Here is a 27,237-nt window from a genome sequence, read left to right on the forward strand (position 1 = left end):
ATGTAACAAAGCTTTAATTAAAGAGTCAATTAACCTGCTGATGGAGACAGTCTGTTTTGTGGCACAACGTTTAGTGGCATTTCACAGGGAATCTGTCGTTGAAGAAGAAAAAAACTTATTCACCTAATAACACTCTCAAAGTTAAACAGACCCATAGGTTTAATCCCTATCAAACCAAGAGGAAAACCTTGTAGTTATGGACTTGAACGTTTAGCGTGGGGGAAAAAAAATGGGAATTGTTTTTGCATCACCATGTTTGTTAGAATTTAAAACTTTGTTTTGTTTTGTTTAAAGTTCAATGTTTTGTCTAAGTTTTTTCTGTTTTTTTTCCCCTCTGTGAACATAAAAAAAGAAAAAATCACACCTAAGGTTAAGTTCATGATCATCATCGTCACTATTACCTGTTAGATCAGAACCAGTCTGTCTGGTGAATGCAGACCACATGCAAACCACGACAGCCTCAGCTGCCCATGGAAATGAGCGAAGCTGCCTTCTGCCCTCTAGCGGAGAGATGCTGCTATCACACGTCGCCGCCTCAGATGGAGGCTTCAAGCCTACTGAAATGGGCATCTGTGGATGTCTCGACGCATGCTCAATAAATAATCCAGGTAAGGAAATCCCAGAGTGTGGAGTCAGTTCATCTGGACCAGTGGTACTCAGACCGCGGCTTGCGAGTCGTTTGGTGGGAGAAACGTTTCATCACTCACCACTGCAGGTATATGTTTATAAGGTTGGGTATACCCGCAGTCAGCTGAGAGTGACGAAGTCCCTTAAATGAGTGATGGAACGTTTCTCCCACTAAATTTTGTGTCCAGATGAATTGATTCAACTTTCTGGGATGGATCTGTGGATCTGCCTAAACGCACGGAGAGCCTAAAGCCAGAGTTTTCAATTCAGAAACGTGCAGTGTAAGCGGAAATGTGAGATTTTTCTCGCCAAACTGAGTATAGCCTGACACGGACTGTTGAGTTTAATTAATAATTAATGTAAGAATGATACGCATCAGCATTTTACTCGACCCTGGCATAGACGTCAGGGAAGCCTTACAAGTACTCCCTCATTACCAGTGGAGGGCAGCAGTAAACTTGAGTTGAGCTGCGCTTTTAGACGCACACGAAGAAGATGCTCCGTCCATCATAACAGCTATTCCTGCTGTCGTCCCTTTTTAAGGTGTACCTTCAGGGCAGCTAACATTTTGATATATTTGTCTGTCTGCGTTTGAGTGAGTCATTCGGGAACACAATTCTTTTGGACGTCTTGGGGTTTGCGGTGCTATGAAGGGAACCAGAGTCTCCGTCGTCTTGCTGGTGCTTTTGGTCTTGCTGTGTGCAGCCGCAGCGGCCAGGAGCAGGAAGGACTCCAGCAACCAGAACAGCTTCCGACGGGCGGCAAACGGCATTTACCAAACTCTGAGCAATATTTTTGGAGAGGACAGCGTCAGAGGATTGTACAAAGTGAGTTCATTTCATTCATCCTCGTAAATGCAGACTGATATCTATTCCTGCTGCTGTTAAATGACCAGAGCAGCGTGGCGAATAGGAAACAATCGCGACCCGGCATGAGCCATCCGTGGTTGCCATTTTGAAATGAGCTCGTTAACCTGCTGTAAGCTTGGCTGGTGGTCAAGTCGTTTCTGGCAACGTATCAGTGGATACTGTTTTTTTAAATTATTATTTTTATAATCGTTAGCTGTGCACTATAATGCTGGAAAGTCACATTTAACAGAGTGTATGGGGGATTTGACTCATTTAAGTGACATCTTGTTGCAGAGATGACACGGGCTGCTTAATTCAGACGGTCATAGGTGTCCCTTCGTTGTTATCTCCAAGTTATTCTTTGGAAGGAACTAAATTCACGATTGTTTATGTTCTGTAATACATTCTCTTCTTCACATTTTCTGCATTTAGCAAACTAATGTTACGTCCTAATATCACTTCATGCAATAACCCGCCAAATTGTACCAGCGTGTCACTGATGCCATACATACGGGATAGGCCCCTGTGTGACTCCACACACCGTGTAGTTCAGGAGGAAATGTTTGGCTGCAGTTTAGCGGTGTTTTCTGCAAGATCTATGCAAGTCTTTTGTTGGTTGATTCTTTGTTGGATTTTGTAACGGGAAGTGAAGTGATGAAGGATGCACGATACAGTAAATGTCCGTTTCTCTTCTGCAAAGTCAAGGGCAGATACAGCAGTGAAACCTGGTCTTACACTGTCTACAAGTGCGTGTTGACTGCTAAAAAATTTGGTGCTTTGAGCATGTAGGCAACTATAGTTATAACTATAGTCATAACTACTATAACTATGTAGGCTGCATTTTGGGTGTATCTGATGTTGCCGTGTTGGCGTTGTTCCTACGACTCCATAATTAATGTTGCTCCAGGACCATCATTGCAACCGAACAGTCACGTTGTTTTTATGCATGCTCAATAATCCAGGTAAGAAAATAACAGAAAATTTAATAAGTTCATCTAGATACAAGGTTTTTGAGAGAAACGTTTCATCACTCATCTAGGTGACCTCTTCAGTCTCAACTGACTGCAGATATTCCTACCCTTATAAACAATACAGTGGCACATCGACCTAAAACAACGATCGGTTTCATAAACAATTTGCCGTGACCAATAACTAGTTACAGTGGCAATGTGTACTATTCACAAAGGATTTGGGGAATGGTTGCAATCACAGCATTGTAAGATGGCGACAGATGTACTCTTAGGCCCCCCCCCCCAGTTCAATGATAGTCGTTCCCTCTTCACATAGATGACCTCTTTGACTGCTCGTTCGTCTACTCCTCTTGTGCCAAGAGAATGGCATAACACAGAAGAACTAACGCGTCAGGCCAGGACTCCGCAGTCTACACCCATGTACAGGCCAGTGGTCACTCTTTCAAGGATGAGGCTGTGCACATCCTTGATAAGGAGGAACGCTGGTTTGAACGAGTCAAGAGGCCAACTATGTGAAGAGGGAACGACCATCTGATCTGGTGGGGGGTAAGAGTACATTACAATTACAATTTACAATTTCATTTAGCAGATAATTTTATCCAAAGCGACGTACATCTGAGAGTTAATACAACACAAGCAAGGATCTAGTCAGGAGGCGACAGCGCAAATAAGTGCCAAAAAACTAGGTTCAAATTCAATAGTACATAGGTCTCAACAGGCTGTGCTCAAAGGCAATGCATAGGGTGCATAGAAGCGTTTTTTTTTTTACATCGGTCGCCATCTTACAATGCTGTTTGCAACCATTACCCAATCCTCTGTGAATAGTACACATTGCCATTGCAACTCTGGTTAATGGTCACGGCAGTTTGCATATGAAACAGGTCGTTGTTTTAGGTCATTATGCCACTGTATTGTTTGTAAGGGTGGGGATACCTGCAGTCAGTTGAGACTGAAGCAGTCACTTAGATGAGTGATGAAACGTTTCTCTCAATAAACGTGTCCAGATGAACTGATTCAACTTTCTGTGAATCATGTTGTGTTGTTGTGCCTTTGCGACTCGGTGGGGGGTGGGTTAGCTATCAGTTAGGTTAAGGTTAGCTATTGTTTGAGGTTATGTTAGATTAGATTTGGTATTTTTCCGGTCTTTTTCCCCATGTTGCATAGGCACAACATCACAACAACATGATTGGTCCATTGCAGTGATGATCCTGGAGCAACATTAATTATGGTGTCGTGGGAACAACACCAACATGACAATATCAGATCATGCTGCAATTGGAGAGGCTGCTGGCAACAAAATGAGATAAAAAGAAATAAATTATGAGAATATGATTGATATTGATATATCAAAACAAGATATTAGAATATTTCTTTGAAAGATGAGTAAAACGAGTTTGGAGAAATTGAATGATGAAAAGTAATCTTTTTTTTTTTCCTAAACGTGTGCATATATCTTGGAATTCATCATAAGCAGTGCCCTGCCTATTACAAATGGACTAACAAGTGAATATTGGTTCTTTGATGCACCATGTCGTGCAACCTGGACACATTGTCAGTAATGAACCTGGGGTCATCAGGTGTTTTGGGTCTTAACATCAGACACCCTCACCTTGGTGACCCAGGTGGGGATGATCAAGCCCTGACCCGTGTCCAAGTAGCGCATTATACCATGTATCACCCCTCTTCACCCATAGCCAACAGGAAGCCTTTTCAGCAGCTTCAAATATGTTCCTAATGGCGCTTCTTTGCAGCACACATATCCCCAAGAGTCACAGGACCCGGTGTAGAGACTGGCCAGCAAAGCCCTTGCAACCCACTTCAGCTGGCTCACAGCAGAGTGGGCCTTCCACCCATTCCTCCAATACTACCAGATCTGCATACTTGCCTTTCTGTACTGGCTTGAGTGTCCTCAGCTCTTGTCTAAGTTGGGCGATCTTGACTTCCTGTTGGTTTGGATTTGCAGTAGTCTTGGTGGCCCATTGTGCCTTGATGCCGAACCTTTCCAAGCGATTCTGACTATGAAGGTGCTCATTGTCTGGAGCCTCTGGTTTGCACCACCTTTGGCTGTTGCTTCAAGGTCTGCATCCACATCTTTGTTGAACTGGCGCCACTCTGACTCTTTGTTGGCAGCAGGCCACAAAACCCAGGGATGTTCTATTTTGCAGTGTAGCTTGTGATGCTTTGAGGTTCTGGACACTGTGGGGTGTCTCCGGGCCTAGCTCCACCTCCATTTCACCAGGTGCTGTATCAGGTACTGTACGTTGCATCACTTGCTCCTTCCTAAAGCAGCCCATCTTGGTCTGGTGGATCTGCAGACCTTGCCGCATCTGCAGACTGAGCTCGTAGTCATTTGCTCATTAGCTTGGGTTGTTATCAGTATATCCACCCATTTGCCCCCCCCCCCCAACTGGGGATATTTCTTTGAAAGGCTCTTCGTAGCATATTTGTGGGTGCTCCCTCTTCAGAGCTGCAGTTTGGGGAGCTAACCCTCCCTGACCTGGTTTCTGTCTCTCTGAGCTTTCCACTGTCTCCAGTTGTCACCCCACTGTTCGTGTTTGTGATCCAGCCTTTTCCTGGATGTCACTGGTATCGTCATACTGAGTTAGTTCTTTGATATACCATGTGGTGCAACCTGGACACATCATTAGTAATTAATAAAAGCTATTTCTTATAGTTACGCATCTACACTTTGGCATCGTCTCCTGCAAACTATTAACAGTCACTCATCTAAACATTCTGCAGCTTGTGCAGAAAGACGTCTGGCTGTTTATACCTCATTGACCTGTCATTTTCAGTTTTTGTTCTTCAAAATTTCTGTCCAGTTCCAAATTGAAATGTTTTTGCGACCCGAAATTGTCTGATGTAACAGAAGCTATCCTGTGTTCATTGCGTAGACAATTTCCAAAGTATAGTGTGCCATTCACATTGCAGGGACTCCATCCATCCATTATCCAAATTGCTTATCCTGCTTTCAGGGTCGCGGGGATGCTCGAGCCTACCCCGCAATCATTGGGTGGTAGGCGGAGAGACACCCTGGACAGGCCGCCAGGCCTTCACAGGGCCGACGTACACACACATATTCACACCTAGGGACAATTAAGGGTCCTGTTAGCAATAAAAAAAATGTTCCAAAATGTCAATATATTCCTTCCATGATTGTGACTGGCTATCAAATGCAGTTGTAACCTGCACGACAGGGGAATGGGCCTATGCTTGCGCAGGGACAGTTTACAGTCTAATGTCTAAGTTCACTGGAGATTGGTGTAGGTTTTTTTCTAGACCAGATTCTAGTACTCACCCCAAAGACAACACACACACTCGTGGGTATAGTTTACAATAAAAAAAAACAATTTATTTCAACAGTTCAAAGTAAAGTTATTTCAATATCAATACTAAATTAGATGTGTTTTATATATATATATATATATATATATATATATATATATATATATATATATATATATATATATATATATATATATACACTACCGTTCAAAAGTTTGGGATCACCCAAACAATTTTGTGTTTTCCATGAAAAGTCAAACTTATTCACCACCATATGTTGTGAAATGAATAGAAATAGAGTCAAGACATTGACAAGGTTAGAAATAATGATTTGTATTTGAAATAAGATTTTTTTTACATCAAACTTTGCTTTCATCAAAGAATCCTCCATTTGCAGCAATTACAGCATTGCAGACCTTTGGCATTCTAGCTGTTAATTTGTTGAGGTAATCTGGAGAAATTGCACCCCACGCTTCCAGAAGCAGCTCCCACAAGTTGGATTGGTTGGATGGGCACTTCTTTGAGCAGATTGAGTTTCTGGAGCATCACATTTGTGGGGTCAATTAAACGCTCAAAATGGCCAGAAAAAGAGAACTTTCATCTGAAACTCGACAGTCTATTCTTGTTCTTAGAAATGAAGGCTATTCCATGCGAGAAATTGCTAAGAAATTGAAGATTTCCTACACCGGTGTGTACTACTCCCTTCAGAGGACAGCACAAACAGGCTCTAACAGGTACTATTTAATGAAGATGCCAGTTGGGGACCTGTGAGGTGTCTGTTTCTCAAACTAGAGACTCTAATGTACTTATCTTCTTGCTCAGTTGTGCAACGCGGCATCCCACTTCTTTTTCTACTCTGGTTAGAGCCTGTTTGTGCTGTCCTCTGAAGGGAGTAGTACACACCGGTGTAGGAAATCTTCAATTTCTTAGCAATTTCTCGCATGGAATAGCCTTCATTTCTAAGAACAAGAATAGACTGTCGAGTTTCAGATGAAAGTTCTCTTTTTCTGGCCATTTTGAGCGTTTAATTGACCCCACAAATGTGATGCTCCAGAAACTCAATCTGCTCAAAGAAGTGCCCATCCAACCAATCCAACTTGTGGGAGCTGCTTCTGGAAGCGTGGGGTGCAATTTCTCCAGATTACCTCAACAAATTAACAGCTAGAATGCCAAAGGTCTGCAATGCTGTAATTGCTGCAAATGGAGGATTCTTTGACGAAAGCAAAGTTTGATGTAAAAAAAATCTTATTTCAAATACAAATCATTATTTCTAACCTTGTCAATGTCTTGACTCTATTTTCTATTCATTTCACAACATATGGTGGTGAATAAGTGTGACTTTTCATGGAAAACACAAAATTGTTTGGGTGATCCCAAACTTTTGAACGGTAGTGTATATATATATATACATATTTTACTCCATTGTACTTTTTAAAAGTTCTTCCTAATATTCTATTTATTGTCTATATCTATCTATATTCTATTTTATACCCTTCTAATATATTACTTATGCAGCCATATTCTACACTAACAAATTAAAGAAAATAATCCAAAATAAAGTATGAGTGCACTCAAAGAAATAATAAAGAAAAGAAAAGGGGGAATGATTCAGTCTTCCAATCTGTGCAAGGTGCAATGTCCAGATCCTACCACAATCACAGGGGCAAGTTAATGTAGAGGCGATGATGATGAATTGTGATTGTGAGCCTTAAATGAGAACTAGACCAAAGCCAGTTAGGTCACAAACTGGTCTCTATACATTTGTTTAAATACACAATCAAAATACATGATAAAAAGGAATACCATAGTGAGGTAATGAACTATTTTAATATTTTAAACAACATTGACATTTACATATACTTAGTCAATGATACATGTAATCCCATATCATTAGTGGGTATATGTAATGGTAATGGGTAGGGTAATGGGTATATGTGAATATGGTTACATTATTGTTATCAAGCTCTGGGTAACCAAGTCCAGAATCAACATCCTGTGCATCAATAGACTACTACCACAGTAATACCATCATAATCATCACACTGTCATTCATCAAACTGCTCGTTTCTCTCATCATCTGACTCCCCAAGTTCAAAGTCCAGTTCTGGACCATCCTGCTGTTTTTGGTTACTGCAGGTCTGTAACCTGCACATGTCTGTGCATGGAAGTCCATTTTGACAGGCACATGCAGCTTGGCATTTTGCATGAATGCACACACTTGCATGTTAGCATTTCCAAGACCACATCTGGTGCAGGTGGGGAGCGCATCCAGTAAATGGCCAGCTTGCCTTCATCGTCTGTCCATCCATACTCAGTAGGGCTTGGCACCACAGGGTTAGCCTGCAGACAGCACTTCCATATTGCTGCCTGATAGTTGGCTCGTTGAACATGCATAAAGAGACAGTCTCTACATGGTGGCAGCTGGCTGGACTCAACCTCTCCCCTTTTGGTGCAGAAGAGCTGGTAACGCAGTTTGTTCACCTCAGCAGTGCTGCTATTAGCAACATACATCCGACAGGTGAACTGCTCAATTTTCTGGAACAGCTCATCACTCACATTCCATGTCTGTCCCAGTTGACTAAAAGTCTCTTGGCAGGAAGTGTGCTTTCTCACTATCTTCAGGGCATTCAGCTTCCCTCGACCAGCGAATGCACTGACAGTGTCGCAGCCTGTGAAGGCATGTAAGCCAATTAGGCTGTCACAGATGCTGTCTCCAAGTGAACTTGCCAGTTTGGTGATGTCGACAAACCGTGTGCGGTTCTGAGTCCCACACTTCTGGTAGATGGGACAGGTGATGTCCTTCTGGAAGCCAAGACAAAGCACCATGACATCAGTGTCCTCAGCTGTGATGATAACTGACTTTGAGCCCGCATTTGCTGCATGCAATGCATGCAGGAGCAGACGGGTGTCAGCTTCTTCATGTGTGGAGTGCAGTTCTGCTGCTTCCTCACACCCATCTTCTGTCAACTTGTAGCAGGTTTTCTCACAGGTCATGTACAACACCTTGCCATGCAGCATAGCTCTGTATCGTGGGAGTTTCCACTCTTCCACCAGAAACTTGATGAGACTTGTCTTGTTGGAGGAACTGCACAGAAATTTTCTCCACTGCTGGACGTGGTGTCCCCCTGCAAGATTCTTGTACTGGAGAGTGATGTCTCCACCCCGGTTCAGTCGTTCAGCATCTTTGATCGAAGTCTGGTGATAGACATCAAAAACAACATCAATCCTCCCACTCTGTGCTCCCTCATGGAGGACCTGGGTCAAGGCTGACTCTGCCACCTGTGCAAAGGTTTTGTTGTTGCCATTCATTTTTTGGACCAGGCTCATCCCATCAATGATGGAAGTAGATGGGATTGGGATGTCTTCTGCAGGAGATACATTCTTTTCAAGCTCTCTGGCAAGTGCAGCCTTGTTTGTTTTTCGTAAGGACCCATCAGCATTTGCCAGTGCCCATGGTAGTGGGCCCAATGGGTAGGCAAGGACATCCTTCAGATTCACCTTCCTGCTTTCAGCCACCAGGATCATGTGACTGAAAAGGTTTCTATCTGCCTTCAGAACCACATCCTGTGCTTTCTTTCCATGAGCTTGTTTTGTGCTGACATTGGAGAATGTTTTCAGACTTTGCTTGGTCATCTTGTCGTGGAATTTCACAGGTGGTGGGTCTGCATCTAACCTTGTTTGCTGGAATGCTTGGTAGGCCTCTTCTCCTTTCTCAAGAGCTCTCAAGAGATCTATGGTCACATCAGGTGGAGCCATGTTGCCAGTGGAGAGGCTAACCAAATCAATCTCATCAGGGGACATAGGATTGAGCCAGTTATTCTCCATAAGGTCCATGAGAGACTGGACATCTGCTTCATCTCTCTTGATCCTTGGACTCTGTAGATCTGGATGAGACCATTTGCACCTGCCTTGACCTGTCAGGTCTCTCAGCTGTCTGAGGTACATGCTTCTATACTCAGCTGTGAGATAATATTTGGTCACAGCTCCTGGCTTCAAGCTGAATCCCTTTGTCCCTCCAGCTGTTTGGGTGTCTTTGTTCACCGTTTCTTCTATAGCTTGGTCAACAGGGATTCGGCCAAAGGGATTGGTGGAGCCCAGTTGGACTGAGAAGCCTCCTTCCATGAATTCTGTGTACACATCTGGGTGTGTGATGGGCAGCTCAGACATCTGGGCGTAGTAGTAGGGGAGGTAGCGTGCATAATTCATCCTGTCATAAGCAAAGCACCATGGGATCATTGCTCGAATGCTAGCCAAGTGTAGCATCCAGTCTCCCTCTCTGGATGCTCGGATGAGCCCCAACAAGATTTCAACCATGTCCAAATAGGACATCCAGAAGTTCGAGAGGCTGCCGTTTCCACCTCTAAGGAACTCACGGTAGACTTCAAATAGATCCATGATGCGTGTACAAGAGCTGTTCTCGAGGACCTCCTTCAAAGCATGTTGTGAGACTTCTTTCCCAAGGCTGTCAATGGTCTTCAGTGTCTCATTCAGGTGAACCATGTCATTCCTGTGAGTTTCTTCCAACCAGGACAGGAAACCATTCAAGGTCAGTCGCATGAGAGCCTCATACAGGAGCTTGTGTAGTCGCACTGCCCTGTTGTACTTGCGGCCATCCATAACACCAGCAATTGAGCCTTCTGCAATCATGCCAGACTCAATGCAGAGGTCTTTGAGTCCAGCATCTTGGAAACGCTTTCCTATTATTGCCAGCAGTGTGCAGATGGTGTGGAATACCCCAAGCCTAACGATGATATTGTAACCTGCACGACAGGGGAATGGGCCTATGCTTGCGCAGGGACAGTTTACAGTCTAATGTCTAAGTTCAGTGGAGATTGGTGTAGGTTTTTTTCTAGACCGGATTCTAGTACTCACCCCAAAGACAACACAAACACTCGTGGGTATAGTTTACAATAAAAAAACCAATTTATTTCAACAGTTCAAAGTAAAGTTATTTCAATATCAATACTAAATTAGATGTGTTATATATATATATATATATATATATATTACTCTATTATACTTTTTAAAAGTTCTTCCTAATATTCTATTTATTGTCTATATCTATCTATATTCTATTTTATACCCTTCTAATATATTACTCATGCAGCCATATTCTACACTAACAAATTAAAGAAAATAATCCAAAATAAAGTATGAGTGCACTCAAAGAAAATAATAAAGAAAAGAAAAGGGGGAATGATTCAGTCTTCCAATCTGTGCAAGGTGCAATGTCCAGATCCTACCACAATCACAGGGGCAAGTTAATGTAGAGGCGATGATGATGAATCCAAATCCAGGGCGATGATGGGGGCAATCCAAAGGGGGTATCCAAGGGTTCCAAAAGGGTGTAGCAAGGGGGGTTGTTCGGGGTACTAAAAAAACAGTCTGCACAAAATTGTACAGATTCCTTATTAATTGCAATCTCTATCAAACAATTACAAACAAAATAAAAATACCCAAATCTAGAGTCAATTCTCAGAATTAAATCATTTCCTACATATAACTAATATGCGGCTGAATGACAACTACCTATTGCTGTAAGATCAGTTAAAAACAATGTCTTCGCAGCCAGGCTGCGGCACTATCAACGTGAATTCACGTCTAGCTGGCTGCTATGGGTTCCATGCATGCCATGTAGCCCGAGTTGGCTCGGTGGCTAGTGGCGACTGGAGCTTACAGTTTTTTTTAACAACAAGCATATTATTATATTAAAATGTCTAATATTCCTACATCAAATAAACCCTATGGACCGGGTGTCCTGACTGGTTTTAAAGCTCTGAATCATATGGGAACTGCTAAGGATCATAGATATACGTTTTAGCTGGGTTAGCTTAGCTTAGCAACCAATGGAAAATTGTCAGTCTTTAGATTTCAAGATTTTAAACTCTTATCTCACCAGGATTCCAGCAGCATACAAAACACAAGAGAAAGGAGTCTTCCTTCTTCCTTCAACGGGAGATCATCTGTCTTTGGATAAAATCAAGATATCCTACGTAAATGGCTGTGATTACATGGAACACAGAAAGCTGTTTACTTTTTAGCTTTGGCTAGCGGCTCACCAAGGAAGCTTCGTGGGAGGGATCTTTTTTGTCGTAGTTCAAATGTCCTGTAGCTCAAATATCCGTAGTTCAAATATCAATAATTCAGGTATCCATAGTCAAAGTTGTCCGTATTTCTAAATATCCGTATTTCTCTTCTCTATTGTCGATGGTTGTTTGCATGGTTTAAACTCTGTAGCTCGTGTGCCTCCTAGAGGCTACTCGTGGAACTTACATACGTCACAGGGTACATGTAATCATGTGGGTTACATTCTCCCCCTCTAAACCGCATCAGTCTCTGCATGCGTCTAAACACTGTATGGTCTTGCAGAGGGCACTCTAGAAGAATCAGGGACATTTCTGCCCAAACTTTCGAAAAATGAGGCCATGGCTAGGACTAAAGGTCTTCCTAGTTCACCATAACAGAGTCTCTCAGGGGGATGTCTTTCTCTGATAGATCTTCTGATCGGTTCGCTCTCAGACGGGTTTCCGTCAGACAGGTCAGCCTGGCCTGTCACACCAGTGGGCGGTGCACTCTCGGGTTCAAGTGGGTTGTTTTCAGGTGAACGTCCTTCAATAGGTCCAAATTGAGGTACAACAGTAGTAGATGATGCGGGGTCTCCCTCAGGTAAGTGTCTTCGAACAGGTTGAGAGAATTCATCTGTGACTACTTCTGTCTCACGCCCAATTGGTTTCTTTTCAAGTAACTGATTGTGAACAGACTCAGGGGTATGGGGTACTTCACTAAGGAGTGGACTATCAGATTGGGAGAACTCCGACGGACTTGGATTCAACCCGACTGGGTTCAACAATTCCGTGGCACGTGCTAGAGGGGTGGCCTGTGTGGTTGTCCTAATGCTTTGGGGAAACCTTGTGGAGATCTGTGGATAGCAATCCTCATCCTCGTCACTGCTGGGCATATCTGGGTCAACAATATTGTCGTGCCTGGTCTGCTGCGAGACTGTTTCCCTGCGTCTCAGCCTCCTTGTTGGTAAGTTTGTGTCAGGTTCTGAGACTTTATCTGTAACAGGTAGAAAGCCGCAGGGCAGAAGAAGGTCTCTGTGAAGGGTACGGTGTGGACCTTCACCCTGTTCTTGCTTGACGACATACGCTGGGCCATCTCCCATCCTCTTTACCACAGTATGGACTTCCTTTTCCCATCTGTCCGCAAGTTTATGTTTTCCTCTTAAATTGACATTCTTCACCAGGACTCTATCTCCGGTAACAAGTTCTGCGGCTCTGATCTTTTTATCAAACCTGGCTTTATTCTTCTCTCCCATCTTCTTAGAGCTTTCAGAAGCAAGTGCATAGCTGTCTTGGAGGCGCTGTCGAAGATGTTTAACATACTCTGAATGCGACTTGAATCCAATTTGGTCTGGTGTAAGGCCTAGAACCAGATCAATGGGTAGTCTTGGCTGTCTACCAAACAACAATTCATATGGAGAGTAGCCTGTGGTGTCATTTTTCGTGCAATTGTATGCATGGACTAGCGGTTTGACAAAGTCCCTCCAATGATATTTATCCTTGTCTTCTAGTGTCCCGAGCATGCTGAGAAGGGTCCTGTTAAATCTCTCGACAGGGTTTCCACGTGGATGGTATGGCGTGGTTCTGATCTTTTTGGTTCCAATCAGACAGCACAACTCCTTGATGGTGTGGGATTCAAAATCTCTCCCCTGGTCACTGAGAAGGCCACTTGGAAAACCATACTGTACAATGAAGTTTTCCCACAGTGTTTTGGCAACCGTATTCGCCTTTTGGTCTTTCGTGGGGATGGCAACGGCAAACTTGGTGAAGTGATCCGTGATGACGAGGATGTTTCTAGTGTCCTTACTATCAGGCTCAATACAGAGGTAATCCATACACACCAGTTCAAGGGGATAACTGGTCTGTATATTCTCCATATGAGCAGCATGCTGGGAATTGGCTTTCCGCCTCACGCATCTTTCACAAGTCCTACACTTCTGTTCAACAGACTGAAACATCTTTGGCCAGAAAAATCTGGAACGAACAAGATGAAGGACACGCTGAGCGCCAAGATGACCGACTTCATCATGAAGGCCTTGCAATGCTCTTTCTCTGTGGCTACTAGGCAGCACCAGCTGATAGATCTGATTCCCACGATCAAGACATTTCCTGAACAGTACTCCATCTATAAGCTCTAGTCTATTCCATTCTCTAAGGAGCAGCTTGACTTCTGACAGTTCAGAGGACATCTCTTGAAAAGTGGGTTTTCGGTTTCCTTGAATGAAATTGATCACACGTCTGATAGATGGATCCTGTCTTTGAGACTGATACCAGTCATTGTGAGTCATTCCAGGGAGGGTGCCTTGTCCAGAGAACACAAAGTCATCAGGGATGGCAGAAGCATCTAAAGCTAAGGATTCAGCAAGAATGGGGAGTTCTGGCTGCAAATAGTCAGCCAAAGTGGTCACAGAGTGGCGTTGACATAAAGCAGACAGCATGTCACCAGAAACAGTTTTGCTTTCTCCATCCAAAACCCTTTGCTTCAGCTCTTCTATCCTCGCTTTCTCCTGCTTGAACTCCTCATCTTCTTCTGACGGACTCTGGGGTCTTCTGGACAACCCATCGGCATCTTGATTGCTGATCCCAGCCCTATACTTTATGGTGAATCTGTAGGTTGACAGAGCGGCTAACCAGCGATGTCCTGCTGCATCAAGCTTTGCTGTGGTCAACACATAAGTTAGGGGGTTATTGTCTGTTAAAACCTGAAATTCTGTTCTATAGAGGTAATCATGGAATTTCTCACAGATGGCCCATTTCAAGGCGAGGTACTCTTGCTTGTGGGCAGGATAGGTTTGTTCACTTCTGGATAGTCCTCTGCTGGCATAAGCTACAACCCTCAGCTTCCCATCGTGTTCCTGATAGAGCGCAGCACCGAGACCATCGCGGCTGGCATCAGTATGCAGGACGTAAGGAAGATTGGGATTGGCGAAGGCAAGAACAGGGGCCGAAGTCAGTTTATCTATGAGAGTTCTAAAAGCAACGTCACACTCTTCAGTCCACTCATTTCCAAAAGGTAAGGTGGGATTGATGGAAGTCTTGACCCTGTCCTTCTTGTAAATCTTCCCTCTTTTCCTTGGAGCAACATAGCCAGCAGTTAGAGCATTCAATGGCTTTGCTATTTTAGAGTACCCTTCCACAAAACGTCGGTAATATCCAGCAAATCCTAGGAAGCATTTGAGCTTTTTTCTGTTGGTGGGTTGAGGCCATTCTCTCAAAGCAGAGACTTTGCTTGGATCTGTGTGGACTCCATTGGCATCTACAACATGGCCAAGGTATTTAACAGAAGTCTGGAAAAAATGGCATTTTTCAGGGGACAACTTTAGGCCATAGTCTTTGAGCCGGTTCAACACTTTCATCAATCTGGCCTCGTGCTCTTCTAGTGTGTCAGAGAAGACAATCAGGTCATCCAGAAATACTAGTACTTCATTGAGATGCAGGTCTCCAACACATTTCTCCATCAGTCTCTGAAAGGTGCTTGGTGCATTTGTCACACCTTGGGGCATACGATTAAACTCATAGAAGCCTAGAGGGCAGACAAAAGCGGTCTTGTGCTTATCTTCCTCTGCAACTTCTACTTGATAGTAGCCTGACTTCAGATCCATGACAGAAAACCATTTGGCTCCACTAAGAGCAGAGAAGGTGTCTTCGATGTTGGGGAGAGCATAGGCATCTTTGATCGTTCTCATGTTCAGCTTCCTGAAATCTATGCAGAGTCTTATTGCACCATTCTTCTTCTTGACAACTACAATGGGGGAAGCAAATGGAGACTCTGACTCGCGAATAATTCCAGCGTCTAGCAGCTCTCTTAGGTGTTGTTTGACAGCTTCTCTGTCAGAGGGATGAATGGGTCTGGGTCGCTCTCTAAAAGGGGCCTCATCCTGGAGTCGGATGCGATGTTTTACTGCAGTTGTATGACCATGAGACAAGTCATCAACAGCAAACACCTCTGGCATGCTGTTCAGCTGGTGTGTGATCCGTTTTTTCCACTCTTCTGGAATGGGGGAATCTTCCAAATCAAAGTTGGTGGTGTTACTCTGAGACTGAGGGATGTCAGGCACAGTCATATTTTGGGATTCAGACGGCATCACATACTGTGCTACCATCATTTCAGCTATCACCTGCCTTGGATGCAGTGTGACACTACGATCAGTCAGATTTCTGAGAATGACAGGAATCTTGTTTAAAGATCGAAGTGGAGTTTCTATCAAGGAATTTTCAACGAACACTCCACCAGGTAAGGAAATGGTTTCAGGGGATTCGTCCACGAAAAGGGAACGTGGGAAATGTTTCTTCACTCTGACATCTCCAAAGACACACTTTTCTTCCTGGTGGAATGGTGACAGGATGGCGTCCATGCAACTTAACATGATTGGCTGAAATCTCTTCCTGATGACTTAGGGCAACATGCTGGAACAGCAAGATACAGTCACTATTGATATTGGGCCTTTGTAAGAATTCTCTTCCATGCTTTTCTATGCCACCTTCATATAATCTGTCAAGGACATTGGTTCCAATCAATAGGGGAATCTGAGTGTTAAGATGGCAATTTGGCACAATGAGAACTAATGAAGAGACCTGTTCAGCTACGCCAGTGATGCTGCTGGGGAAGGAGATGAGGGCTTGGATATAACCCTGGTAAGGAACATGTTGGCCACCTGCACCTTCTATCTGGAAAAGAGTCTGAATGGGCTGGATGGGGAGGAACGATAAGTGGTTCAAGTAGAATGTCTCTGAAATGGTTGTTACTTGGGAACCGGTGTCAAGGATTGATTCACATTCTATTCCTTCAATGGAGACAGATGCAGTGCAGCGTGGCCCTACAAGTTCACAGGGAAGGGATTGGCTATTTTGGTATCTTTGTCTGTATCTATTTTTTCTTGTCTGGGTTCTATTCATAATATCATTAATGGGTTTGGGACTGTTATGCTGGTACTTAGCTCCTGAACGTCCCGAAACAGGAGCTGCTACTAGTTTAAAGGCATGGAGGTGAGGGTATGCGTATTCCTGTGAGCTTCACGTTTTTGTCTCAGCTTGGTGTTCTTTTGATGGACAAGAGCGGGGTTGGGGGCACTCACACAGTGGGCAGCAATGTGACCATCTCCACCACATTTAAAGCAGAACCATGGCTTGGGAAAACGACGCGTGTAAATTCGAGGTGTGGAGGCATTCATGACCATGCAGCTGGTTTCAATCTGAGTTCTGTTTGGCTGTGGTTCTTCCTTGATGGACAGGGTTGCAATTTGTTTCTTTAACTCAGCTACCTCATCGCGGAGTTTCTGTGTGTCTTCATTTTTGTTTTCGGCTGGGGCTTCGATTCCATAAACAGTGTGGGCATGCACTGAAGCTTTTGAGCTCCCTAGATGTTTCTTCATCCTATCTAGTTTAGCTGAACGACGGCCTTCTTCTGTCCTAAGCTGATGAAGCAATTCAGGAAATGAGGGTGGGCTATTTTTTTTCTGTTCAAGCTGAAGACCTAAAATCAACGAGTGGTCCCAGCATCCTCTGCAGAACTGTCTTATTAAGTGTTTTTCTGAATCTACAAGTGAAGCTCCCCCTCTAGAGATGACTTTAGTGAGGAGGGTCTGAAGTCTGAATAAATAATCAGATGGCTTCTCTCCAGAATTCTGGTTTGCACTCAAGAATGCAGCAAAAAGCTCTTCTCCATCTTCTACGACTCCAAAGGCTGATTCGATGTGGTTTACGTACGCAACAGGGTTTGCATTGACACCAAGCGGTTTCACCATGTCAGAAGCTGGACCAACCAAACTCTCTAGAACCTTTCTGATTTTTTGTGAATCGGTGACATAGGTGTCACTTAGAAGCAGCTCAACTTGAGTTCTCCAAGCTTCATAATCTACTTCCCCATTTGGCTTTGGAAGCCTACCTGAGAAGGTTCGAATTTTACTTGGGCTACTGTATGGTTGTGTTGACTCATTCTTAATAACATGTTCTACTACTACGTTCTGGATGCTCGGGGGATTAATGATGTCTTCTTCAAGGCTCATTGAATTACGCATGGATGAGTGTGTGGTTGGAGCACGGTGAATGTCAGATATAGATGGCCGTCTGTTACATTCTTGGGTCATGCTAGGCGTGTGCTCAACATCAATGCTAGGCTTAGTGTCTTGCATAGGGCTGTGTTCCGGTAAAGACGTGTTGTCAGTTTTCTGTGATGCTGTAGACCGAATGCGCCTCAGTTCATTTTTTAAGATGGAGGCATAGCCTGACATGGCACTACCACCAATAGCGCTGAGTTCTTCGAGATATTGCTGGGCTAAGTCTTTGCCTATTTCCTCTTGACATATTTGTCTAATTGTTCTGACATTCCATAGAGTAGTTGGATCAACAGGGCTAGGTATAAGGCCAAGGGTATCTGGGGTTATCCTGGTGATTGACTTTTCACACTCAAATTCTATTATTACCCTACCATTAGGTTGGTTGGGCTCATCCACAACTCTGATGCAGGATGAGATCTTCCCATGTTGTTCGAAGAAGCTTATTATCGTTTCGGCAGAGCTCATCTCATTGACACCTTCAACTAATAAGCAGTTTTGTCCATGGACTTTATACTGATTGCAAAGATCCATATTGACTGTGTTATTTTCAAAATAAAAATATATATAATCAAGTATTTTATAGAGAGGTGTGGTCAGTGGGGTAGTATATGGCCTGAAACGCTAATTAACCAATCTCCTGGCTGGCTCGCCAACTTTCTGTAACCTGCACGACAGGGGAATGGGCCTATGCTTGCGCAGGGACAGTTTACAGTCTAATGTCTAAGTTCAGTGGAGATTGGTGTAGGTTTTTTTCTAGACCGGATTCTAGTACTCACCCCAAAGACAACACACACACTCGTGGGTATAGTTTACAATAAAAAAACCAATTTATTTCAACAGTTCAAAGTAAAGTTATTTCAATATCAATACTAAATTAGATGTGTTATATATATACACTACCGTTCAAAAGTTTGGGATCACCCAAACAATTTCGTGTTTTCCATGAAAAGTCACACTTATTCACCACCATATGTTGTGAAATGAATAGAAAATAGAGTCAAGACATTGACAAGGTTAGAAATAATGATTTGTATTTGAAATAAGATTTTTTTTACATCAAACTTTGCTTTCGTCAAAGAATCCTCCATTTGCAGCAATTACAGCATTGCAGACCTTTGGCATTCTAGCTGTTAATTTGTTGAGGTAATCTGGAGAAATTGCACCCCACGCTTCCAGAAGCAGCTCCCACAAGTTGGATTGGTTGGATGGGCACTTCTTTGAGCAGATTGAGTTTCTGGAGCATCACATTTGTGGGGTCAATTAAACGCTCAAAATGGCCAGAAAAAGAGAACTTTCATCTGAAACTCGACAGTCTATTCTTGTTCTTAGAAATGAAGGCTATTCCATGCGAGAAATTGCTAAGAAATTGAAGATTTCCTACACCGGTGTGTACTACTCCCTTCAGAGGACAGCACAAACAGGCTCTAACAGGTACTATTTAATGAAGATGCCAGTTGGGGACCTGTGAGGCGTCTGTTTCTCAAACTAGAGACTCTAATGTACTTATCTTCTTGCTCAGTTGTGCAACGCGGCCTCCCACTTCTTTTTCTACTCTGGTTAGAGCCTGTTTGTGCTGTCCTCTGAAGGGAGTAGTACACACCGGTGTAGGAAATCTTCAATTTCTTAGCAATTTCTCGCATGGAATAGCCTTCATTTCTAAGAACAAGAATAGACTGTCGAGTTTCAGATGAAAGTTCTCTTTTTCTGGCCATTTTGAGCGTTTAATTGACCCCACAAATGTGATGCTCCAGAAACTCAATCTGCTCAAAGAAGTGCCCATCCAACCAATCCAACTTGTGGGAGCTGCTTCTGGAAGCGTGGGGTGCAATTTCTCCAGATTACCTCAACAAATTAACAGCTAGAATGTCAAAGGTCTGCAATGCTGTAATTGCTGCAAATGGAGGATTCTTTGACGAAAGCAAAGTTTGATGTAAAAAAAATCTTATTTCAAATACAAATCATTATTTCTAACCTTGTCAATGTCTTGACTCTATTTTCTATTCATTTCACAACATATGGTGGTGAATAAGTGTGACTTTTCATGGAAAACACAAAATTGTTTGGGTGATCCCAAACTTTTGAACGGTAGTGTATATATATATATATATATATATATATATATATATATATATATATATATATATATTTTACTCTATTATACTTTTTAAAAGTTCTTCCTAATATTCTATTTATTGTCTATATCTATCTATATTCTATTTTATACCCTTCTAATATATTACTCATGCAGCCATATTCTACACTAACAAATTAAAGAAAATAATCCAAAATAAAGTATGAGTGCACTCAAAGAAAATAATAAAGAAAAGAAAAGGGGGAATGATTCAGTCTTCCAATCTGTGCAAGGTGCAATGTCCAGATCCTACCACAATCACAGGGGCAAGTTAATGTAGAGGCGATGATGATGAATCCAAATCCAGGGCGATGATGGGGGCAATCCAAAGGGGGTATCCAAGGGTTCCAAAAGGGTGTAGCAAGGGGGGTTGTTCGGGGTACTAAAAAAACAGTCTGCACAAAATTGTACAGATTCCTTATTAATTGCAATCTCTATCAAACAATTACAAACAAAATAAAAATACCCAAATCTAGAGTCAATTCTCAGAATTAAATCATTTCCTACATATAACTAATATGCGGCTGAATGACAACTGCCTATTGCTGTAAGAACAGTTAAAAACAATGTCATCGCAGCCAGGCTGCGGCACTATCAACGTGAATTCACGTCTAGCTGGCTGCTATGGGTTCCATGCATGCCATGTAGCCCGAGTTGGCTCGGTGGCTAGTGGCGACTGGAGCTTACAGTTTTCTTTAACAACAAGCATATTATTATATTAAAATGTCTAATATTCCTACATCAAATAAACCCTATGGACCGGGTGTCCTGACTGGTTTTAAAGCTCTGAATCATATGGGAACTGCTAAGGATCATAGATATACGTTTTAGCTGGGTTAGCTTAGCTTAGCAACCAATGGAAAATTGTTAGTCTTTAGATTTCAAGATTTTAAACTCTTATCTCACCAGGATTCCAGCAGCGTACAAAACACAAGAGAAAAGAGTCTTCCTTCTTCCTTCAATGGGAGATCATCTGTCTTTGGATAAAATCAAGATATCCTACGTAAATGGCTATGATTACATGGAACACAGAAAGCTGTTTACTTTTTAGCTTTGGCTAGCGGCTCACCAAGGAAGCTTCGTGGGAGGGATCTTTTTTGTCGTAGTTCAAATGTCCTGTAGCTCAAATATCCGTAGTTCAAATATCAATAATTCAGGTATCCATAGTCAAAGTTGTCCGTATTTCTAAATATCCGTATTTCTCTTCTCTATTGTCGACGGTTGTTTGCATGGTTTAAACTCTGTAGCTCGTGTGCCTCCTAGAGGCTACTCGTGGAACTTACATATGTCACAGGGTACATGTAATCATGTGGGTTACAATATCATGGAACTTGTCATGGTGTTTCCATGTGATCTCGACAGCCTTCGCATACAGGGCTTGGTCAAAGACACAGACAATCTTCCTCAGGCCTAAGCACTGCATGATGCTCAGTGACTGGTTAAGCACCTCGTTGACAGTAGACATTTGTGTCGCTGGAGCATTGATGGTAGGCAGATAGCCTATATTGTCGGGGATGACCGTCATCTCTCCTCGAGTCAGGATGTTGAAGCCTGTCCAGCTGCTGACTGACTGTTCTTCTTGTTGTGACATGCGTGCTAGGACCCAAAGAAGGTTTTTCTCTCTGGCAAGCTTAGTATTGGCTGCAGTATCGGCATCTGACTTTTTGCTTTGTGGTGGCTCTACCCGTTGTCCAGCATTGTAAGTTGGTAACATTGGTGGGGGTCCATCAATGCTTCTCTTCTTTGTTTTGGGAACAGTGGGCATGGGTTGGACAGGAAGTGGGTTGACTGGCTTTGCTTGCACAGCAATCCCATTGACTCTGTGAGATGTTCCCTCACCACTGACAGTTTCTTCAAGACGGTCGATATTGTCCCAGGCTAAAGTTGTGAATATGCCAGGATGGATGTTAGCTGGAAGGGCAATGCCACTCCCTGATGATGAGAGTTTCTGGAGACACAGGGCAGTGTTGATCTCTTCCATCTGTGAATAGGACACACTGTGACCAAGTCGGTTGAGGATGTTTATCAACTCTACATTTCCTGTCAACGATTTGACACTGAATGGCAGAACAATGTGCTTGGAAGGCTTGGTATTTCCACATGTCACTGCATATACTATGTCATGGCCAAATGACTGCAGAAGGCACTGCACTCTCTGGGATGCATGATCAGTATCATTTGAGCCTGTGAGTAGAGAGTACAGGAAGATAATGAGCGACTCTGGAATGGTAGGACATTCTGCTTCTGGTTTGACGTCAGGCGGCCAGGTTTGAGGAACATCTTGACTTTTAATGTCTGCTCTCAATTTGATGGCTGCTTTGGCTATAACATCTTGTGCACTGACACTTTTCAGGGTCTGCAGCTCCCTTTTGAGAGACTGATTTTCTTTGGCAAGTTCCCTCATGGACAAGTTATCGGGATAGAGGAGGAATTTTCCTTTCTCATCAGGGAATATCTGCAAGGCTCCAGCAAACTCACTCTCCAGGTTTCGCCTTATGTGCTTCTTGGTTGATTCCTTGACTTGGGCAATGCCTTGGGAGTTCATTGAAGCTACCAGTCTAGAAGAGAGATCAGTCATTGTCATCACTTGAGGATTGCCAAAAAGCTCCATCCTGATGAAGAGGAACAGCTCATTGTATGCCTTATTCACAGCAGCTTCATACTGGGCTGCAGCATCATCATCTTCATTGCTGGCAACCTCTCCTTTGGAAACCTCTTCTTTGGTGTAAAGTCTATAGCATGACCTGTGGTAGTGCCCTTCAGCTGCTACAAGGTCTCTACTCACAATGGCAAGGAATCTGCTGTCCCTTTTCTTTGTGGCTGCACTCCTGATCTTTGCATCAGCTCGCAGTTCTCGACACTGCACCAGTACTTCTCTCGTATTCTGTCTCTTGGAATATTTGCTGTTTTTCTGACAAAATATGCACTCTGCATCATAAGTCCTAGATGTACTTGGAGCATGTCGAGCTACTCTCTTAGATTGTTTCTCTTCAGCAGAGACACAACTTTTCTTTTCTTTTGCAAGGAGGCCATCAAGAATTTGCTTCATAGTGAAGATACTGCGACACTTTCTGTGGTAGTAGATTGCTGGAATCTGTCCCTCAGGAATGTCTTTTGCCAGTTTCAAAACTGGTGCATGATTTCGTATCTGAGCTGCCCTGAGCAGAGTTCTCCATGAGTCGACACTTTGTAGTGAAACCAGCTTATCTGTATCATCAGAACAGTGGATAATGCACTCCACCCGTGGGCGCTTTGGTATTGGGTAAAAACTTGCTTGTTCACCAGTGGCCATATTCAGTCAGTTTTCACCTGCCACATACAAACAAATACATGTAACTTAGGTGTATGAACACTACTAAAACAAAGTTTACTTTGCTTCACCAGCGTCATATTACCATTATTTATCTTACATAGCCACAAATAGATACATTACCTAGTTGCTATGCAACAGCAGTATTTTGTCCACATGAGGCCGCTAAAATCAACACAAGATGAAAGTTCCTCGTAGCCACTTTAACTAATCATATTAACATATACATTAAAAGAACATGCTAACATTATGGGAAATTAGCTTACAATCTTCTCCAGAGTGAGACAAGAAGATAGATACCAGTTTCCTCTATATGTGTTTAGTAGAAAGCTATCTGGCTGCACGTTAGCCTAGCTTAGCACAATGAATGGAAGTACACAGTACTGGTTATCCTTGGTTGTTGGCCAACTAAGAACTGTCCCAGAGTTTAAGCTAGGCTAATCAGTACCAGGGGTGTTGAAATGCTATATTTGTAAAAATCTGGGCAAATACACAATCGTGAGAGGCACAGAAACAGGTTTCCTGAAAGAAAAATGAAATAGCTGCTCATTTGGAAAGGTTATCATGTATTATTTTACTTCTGTTAGTGTACCAAATAAAATGGCACCAGTGAAGTTGTGTCACCTTGGGTGATATCGATATCTGGTCTGACCCATGGACTAACTGGCTTTGGTCTAGTTAGTTTCTTAGTAATAATGCCCTTCTAATTTAAGGTTCACAATCACCTCACACAATGAAATGGTATGGGTATATTATACATTTCCTGAATCAGTCCTGTGAGTATTCCAGTTTTTGTGTTTTGTGTCCCTGATATTCCTAGATGCCACAGGGCTAAAAGAAAGTATATAGTTTAGGCGAACATTGCAGAAAGATGTGTGTTATTGACGGGTTGAAGAGCTCAAGTGACCTCTATATTTGTGAGAAATATCCACAACAGGGCTTGAATGAAAGCTAAGAAGGTCCCCTTTAAAATGATACCAAAGACAATATTATAGAACATTGAAAAATGTCCTGACCATGAGGCTAAACCAGGATATGCACCAGCGTCTAAAATGCAATTTACTTTAGGGGGTGGTTAACTTCATGAGCTGATAACTGTGATACAGCTGCCACTCAGGAATGGTTATCATACTAAAATATCATCTACAGACATGGATCCTTTCAAAAATTATAAGTAAGTTTTGCCACCTTGAGTGTACCGAAATAGGAAATTTTGGGCTCTGGCCCATGGACTATAGTGGCAACTGGAGCTTACAGTTTTTTTTAACAACAAGCATATTATTATATTAAAATGTCTAACATTCCTACATCAAATAAACCCTATGGACCGGGTGTCCTGACTGGTTTTAAAGCTCTGAATCATATGGGAACTGCTAAGGATCATAGATATACGTTTTAGCTGGGTTAGCTTAGCTTAGCAACCAATGGAAAATTGTCAGTCTTTAGATTTCAAGATTTTAAACTCTTATCTCACCAGGATTCCAGCAGCGTACAAAACACAAGAGAAAAGAGTCTTCCTTCCTCCTTCAACAGGAGATCATCTGTCTTTGGATAAAATCAAGATATCCTACGTAAATGGCTATGATTACATGGAACACAGAAAGCTGTTTACTTTTTAGCTTTGGCTAGCGGCTCACCAAGGAAGCTTCGTGGGAGGGATCTTTTTTTGTCGTAGTTCAAATGTCCTGTAGCTCAAATATCCGTAGTTCAAATATCAATAATTCAAGTATCCATAGTCAAAGTTGTCCGTATTTCTAAATATCCGTATTTCTCTTCTCTATTGTCGACAGTTGTTTCTATGGTTTAAACTCTGTAGCTAGTGTGCCTCCTAGAGGCTACTCGTGGAACTTACATACGTCACAGGGTACATGTAATCATGTGGGTTACACAGTGACTGTCCCTACTGTTGTCATTGTTCTTCCCTCAGCGGTTCGCTAACTCCGAGTTGGTGCTAACACAGCCGAAAAAAACATTTGATCAGAAAAAAACAATAAACAAAAGTGAATATTTCCTTCTTCCAGCTTCCTTTTACCTCGTTGCTAATTGTTATAGCCCCTAAGGGACAAATGCAGAGTCCAAATACGAGTTTATATTTAACTTCTTTAATCACTAACGGGGAGGAAAAAACACAGGTACAGGCATACAGTCATGCTATCCCTTATGCAAATATAAAATAATATCAGATTGTTTTATTAGCCACACAACCAAGGCCGGTGGAATTTGCTTTTGGTAAACATTAACACACATATAACGTTGCAATAAATTTTTTATGTTAAAAAAACAATGTAGTTGATGAATTCATTAAATATTGAGTAATAAAATGTATAACATGCAAAGATAAAAAATAAAATCATTTGCCCGAGTCACTTTTGACCCGTGTTGTGCATCTTAAAGGAAATTCATTATTTCAGAAAATCCAGAACCTTTTAATAAGTCCTGTGTTTAAAAAATGGAAAGACCATTTAAATCCTGCCTTATGATTGACTATGCTGTAAACACATAATAAACACAACTTGTCAGATTTTAAGATACTGTTTAAAAAGTCATAAGTGTTCTGTTGACATTCACTGTTGTGACTGCAGGGGCTTGAATTGAGTAATTTATCAGTCACACCTAATCCAGCTATGTGAAAACTCCCTGAATGGAAATACATTTCTTACTATTCTTCTGTTATGTAGTTCTTCTCAAAGACGACAGAGCGGTTTGTCCATCGAGTCGATGCCTTCATTGACACCATCTGGAAGATCTGGACTGATCTGCTGGATGTCATGGGTTTCGATTGTAAGTTTGCATTTTTAAAGTTTTCCTGGTTTTACCTGTGGAATAAAAGTGTTCGATATAGAGATTTCTATGACATACAGACTCCTGCGACATAGAGATCATTGTACTTCCTGGTATCAACAATCATAACATATTAAAGATCAAAGTAGTTACATTGAGAACAGCCTTGTAATCCTAATAGAAATTCCAGTTTTCCATCTGTTTTTTTAGCATTCCAGCTTGATTTGGTCTGTTTAGTTCAGATATATTGTTACATCCCCCTGAGATTTTTTTTCTCTTGTGGCAAATTATATTAAAGTCAACGATGTTTACTTCTTTTCCCATTCCCTGCCCCCTGCCCCACAGCCTCCAACATCAGCCACTACTTCAGTCCCACGGTCCTCATCAACTCACCCGCCCGTGCACTACTCCTAGTCGGCGCTATGCTACTAGCCTACTGGTTTCTCTCCTTGTTCCTGGGGGGTTTCTTTTACGTGCTGCACACCGCCTTTGGACGGTTCTTCTGGCTGGCACGCGTGGCTGTCTTTGCCCTGTCCTGCCTCTACATCCTGCAGAAGTTTGAAGGTGACCCCGAGCGTGCCGTGTTGCCACTGTGCTTCATCATGGCAGTGTATTTCATGACGGGGCCTGTGGGAGCATACTGGCGCCGGGGAGGAGGGACTGGCTCACTAGAAGAGAAGATCGACCACTTGGACACTCAGATCAGGGTGCTCAACATCAGGTTGAGTCGGGTCATAGTCAGCCTGGAACACAACGGGGAGCAGTAAAGAGCAATTGGGAGGGACACGGGGATGGTACTATGGATAGATAGTGTAGAACCAGCTGCGTTTCATGTCAGAAAGTGGTTTCCTCCGCATATCTGCAGCTACATATGTACAGCTATTTCAGTTGTCAGATCTGGGGCAAAACTTGGTTTGGAAATTTTTTCGAGTGTTTCGGCTGCTTGACTTCCCAAGGGTGGACAGTTCACTTGCAGTTAAGGTAAATCACACTCCTTATTTTTCATTTTATTAACCTTATCATCTGAAGTAATTGCAATTTAATGGCTACATCTCTTTGGAGGTACAAAAAGGAAACATCCAAAGTTTTTGAGATGAAATGCAGCCCGGTCTCTACACTGGTACTTCTTTCAAGAACCATGCAAGCTTGGGTTACATTTTTTGCTA

General features: G+C 42.6%; 1 protein-coding gene across 1 annotated transcript; it reads left to right on the plus strand.

The window, feature by feature from the left end:
- Positions 1–1,274: 1,274 nt before the first annotated feature.
- bri3bp (bri3 binding protein) lies at positions 1,275–26,838 on the plus strand. Its single transcript, XM_056294874.1, has 3 exons — positions 1,275–1,454; positions 25,969–26,071; positions 26,417–26,838. The coding sequence occupies exons 1-3, from the start codon at positions 1,275–1,277 to the stop codon at positions 26,836–26,838; spliced, it is 705 nt and encodes a 234-aa protein (XP_056150849.1).
- Positions 26,839–27,237: the final 399 nt, after the last annotated feature.

Source organism: Lampris incognitus, chromosome 1, assembly GCF_029633865.1.
Source record: "Lampris incognitus isolate fLamInc1 chromosome 1, fLamInc1.hap2, whole genome shotgun sequence".
NCBI lineage: Eukaryota > Metazoa > Chordata > Actinopteri > Lampriformes > Lampridae > Lampris > Lampris incognitus.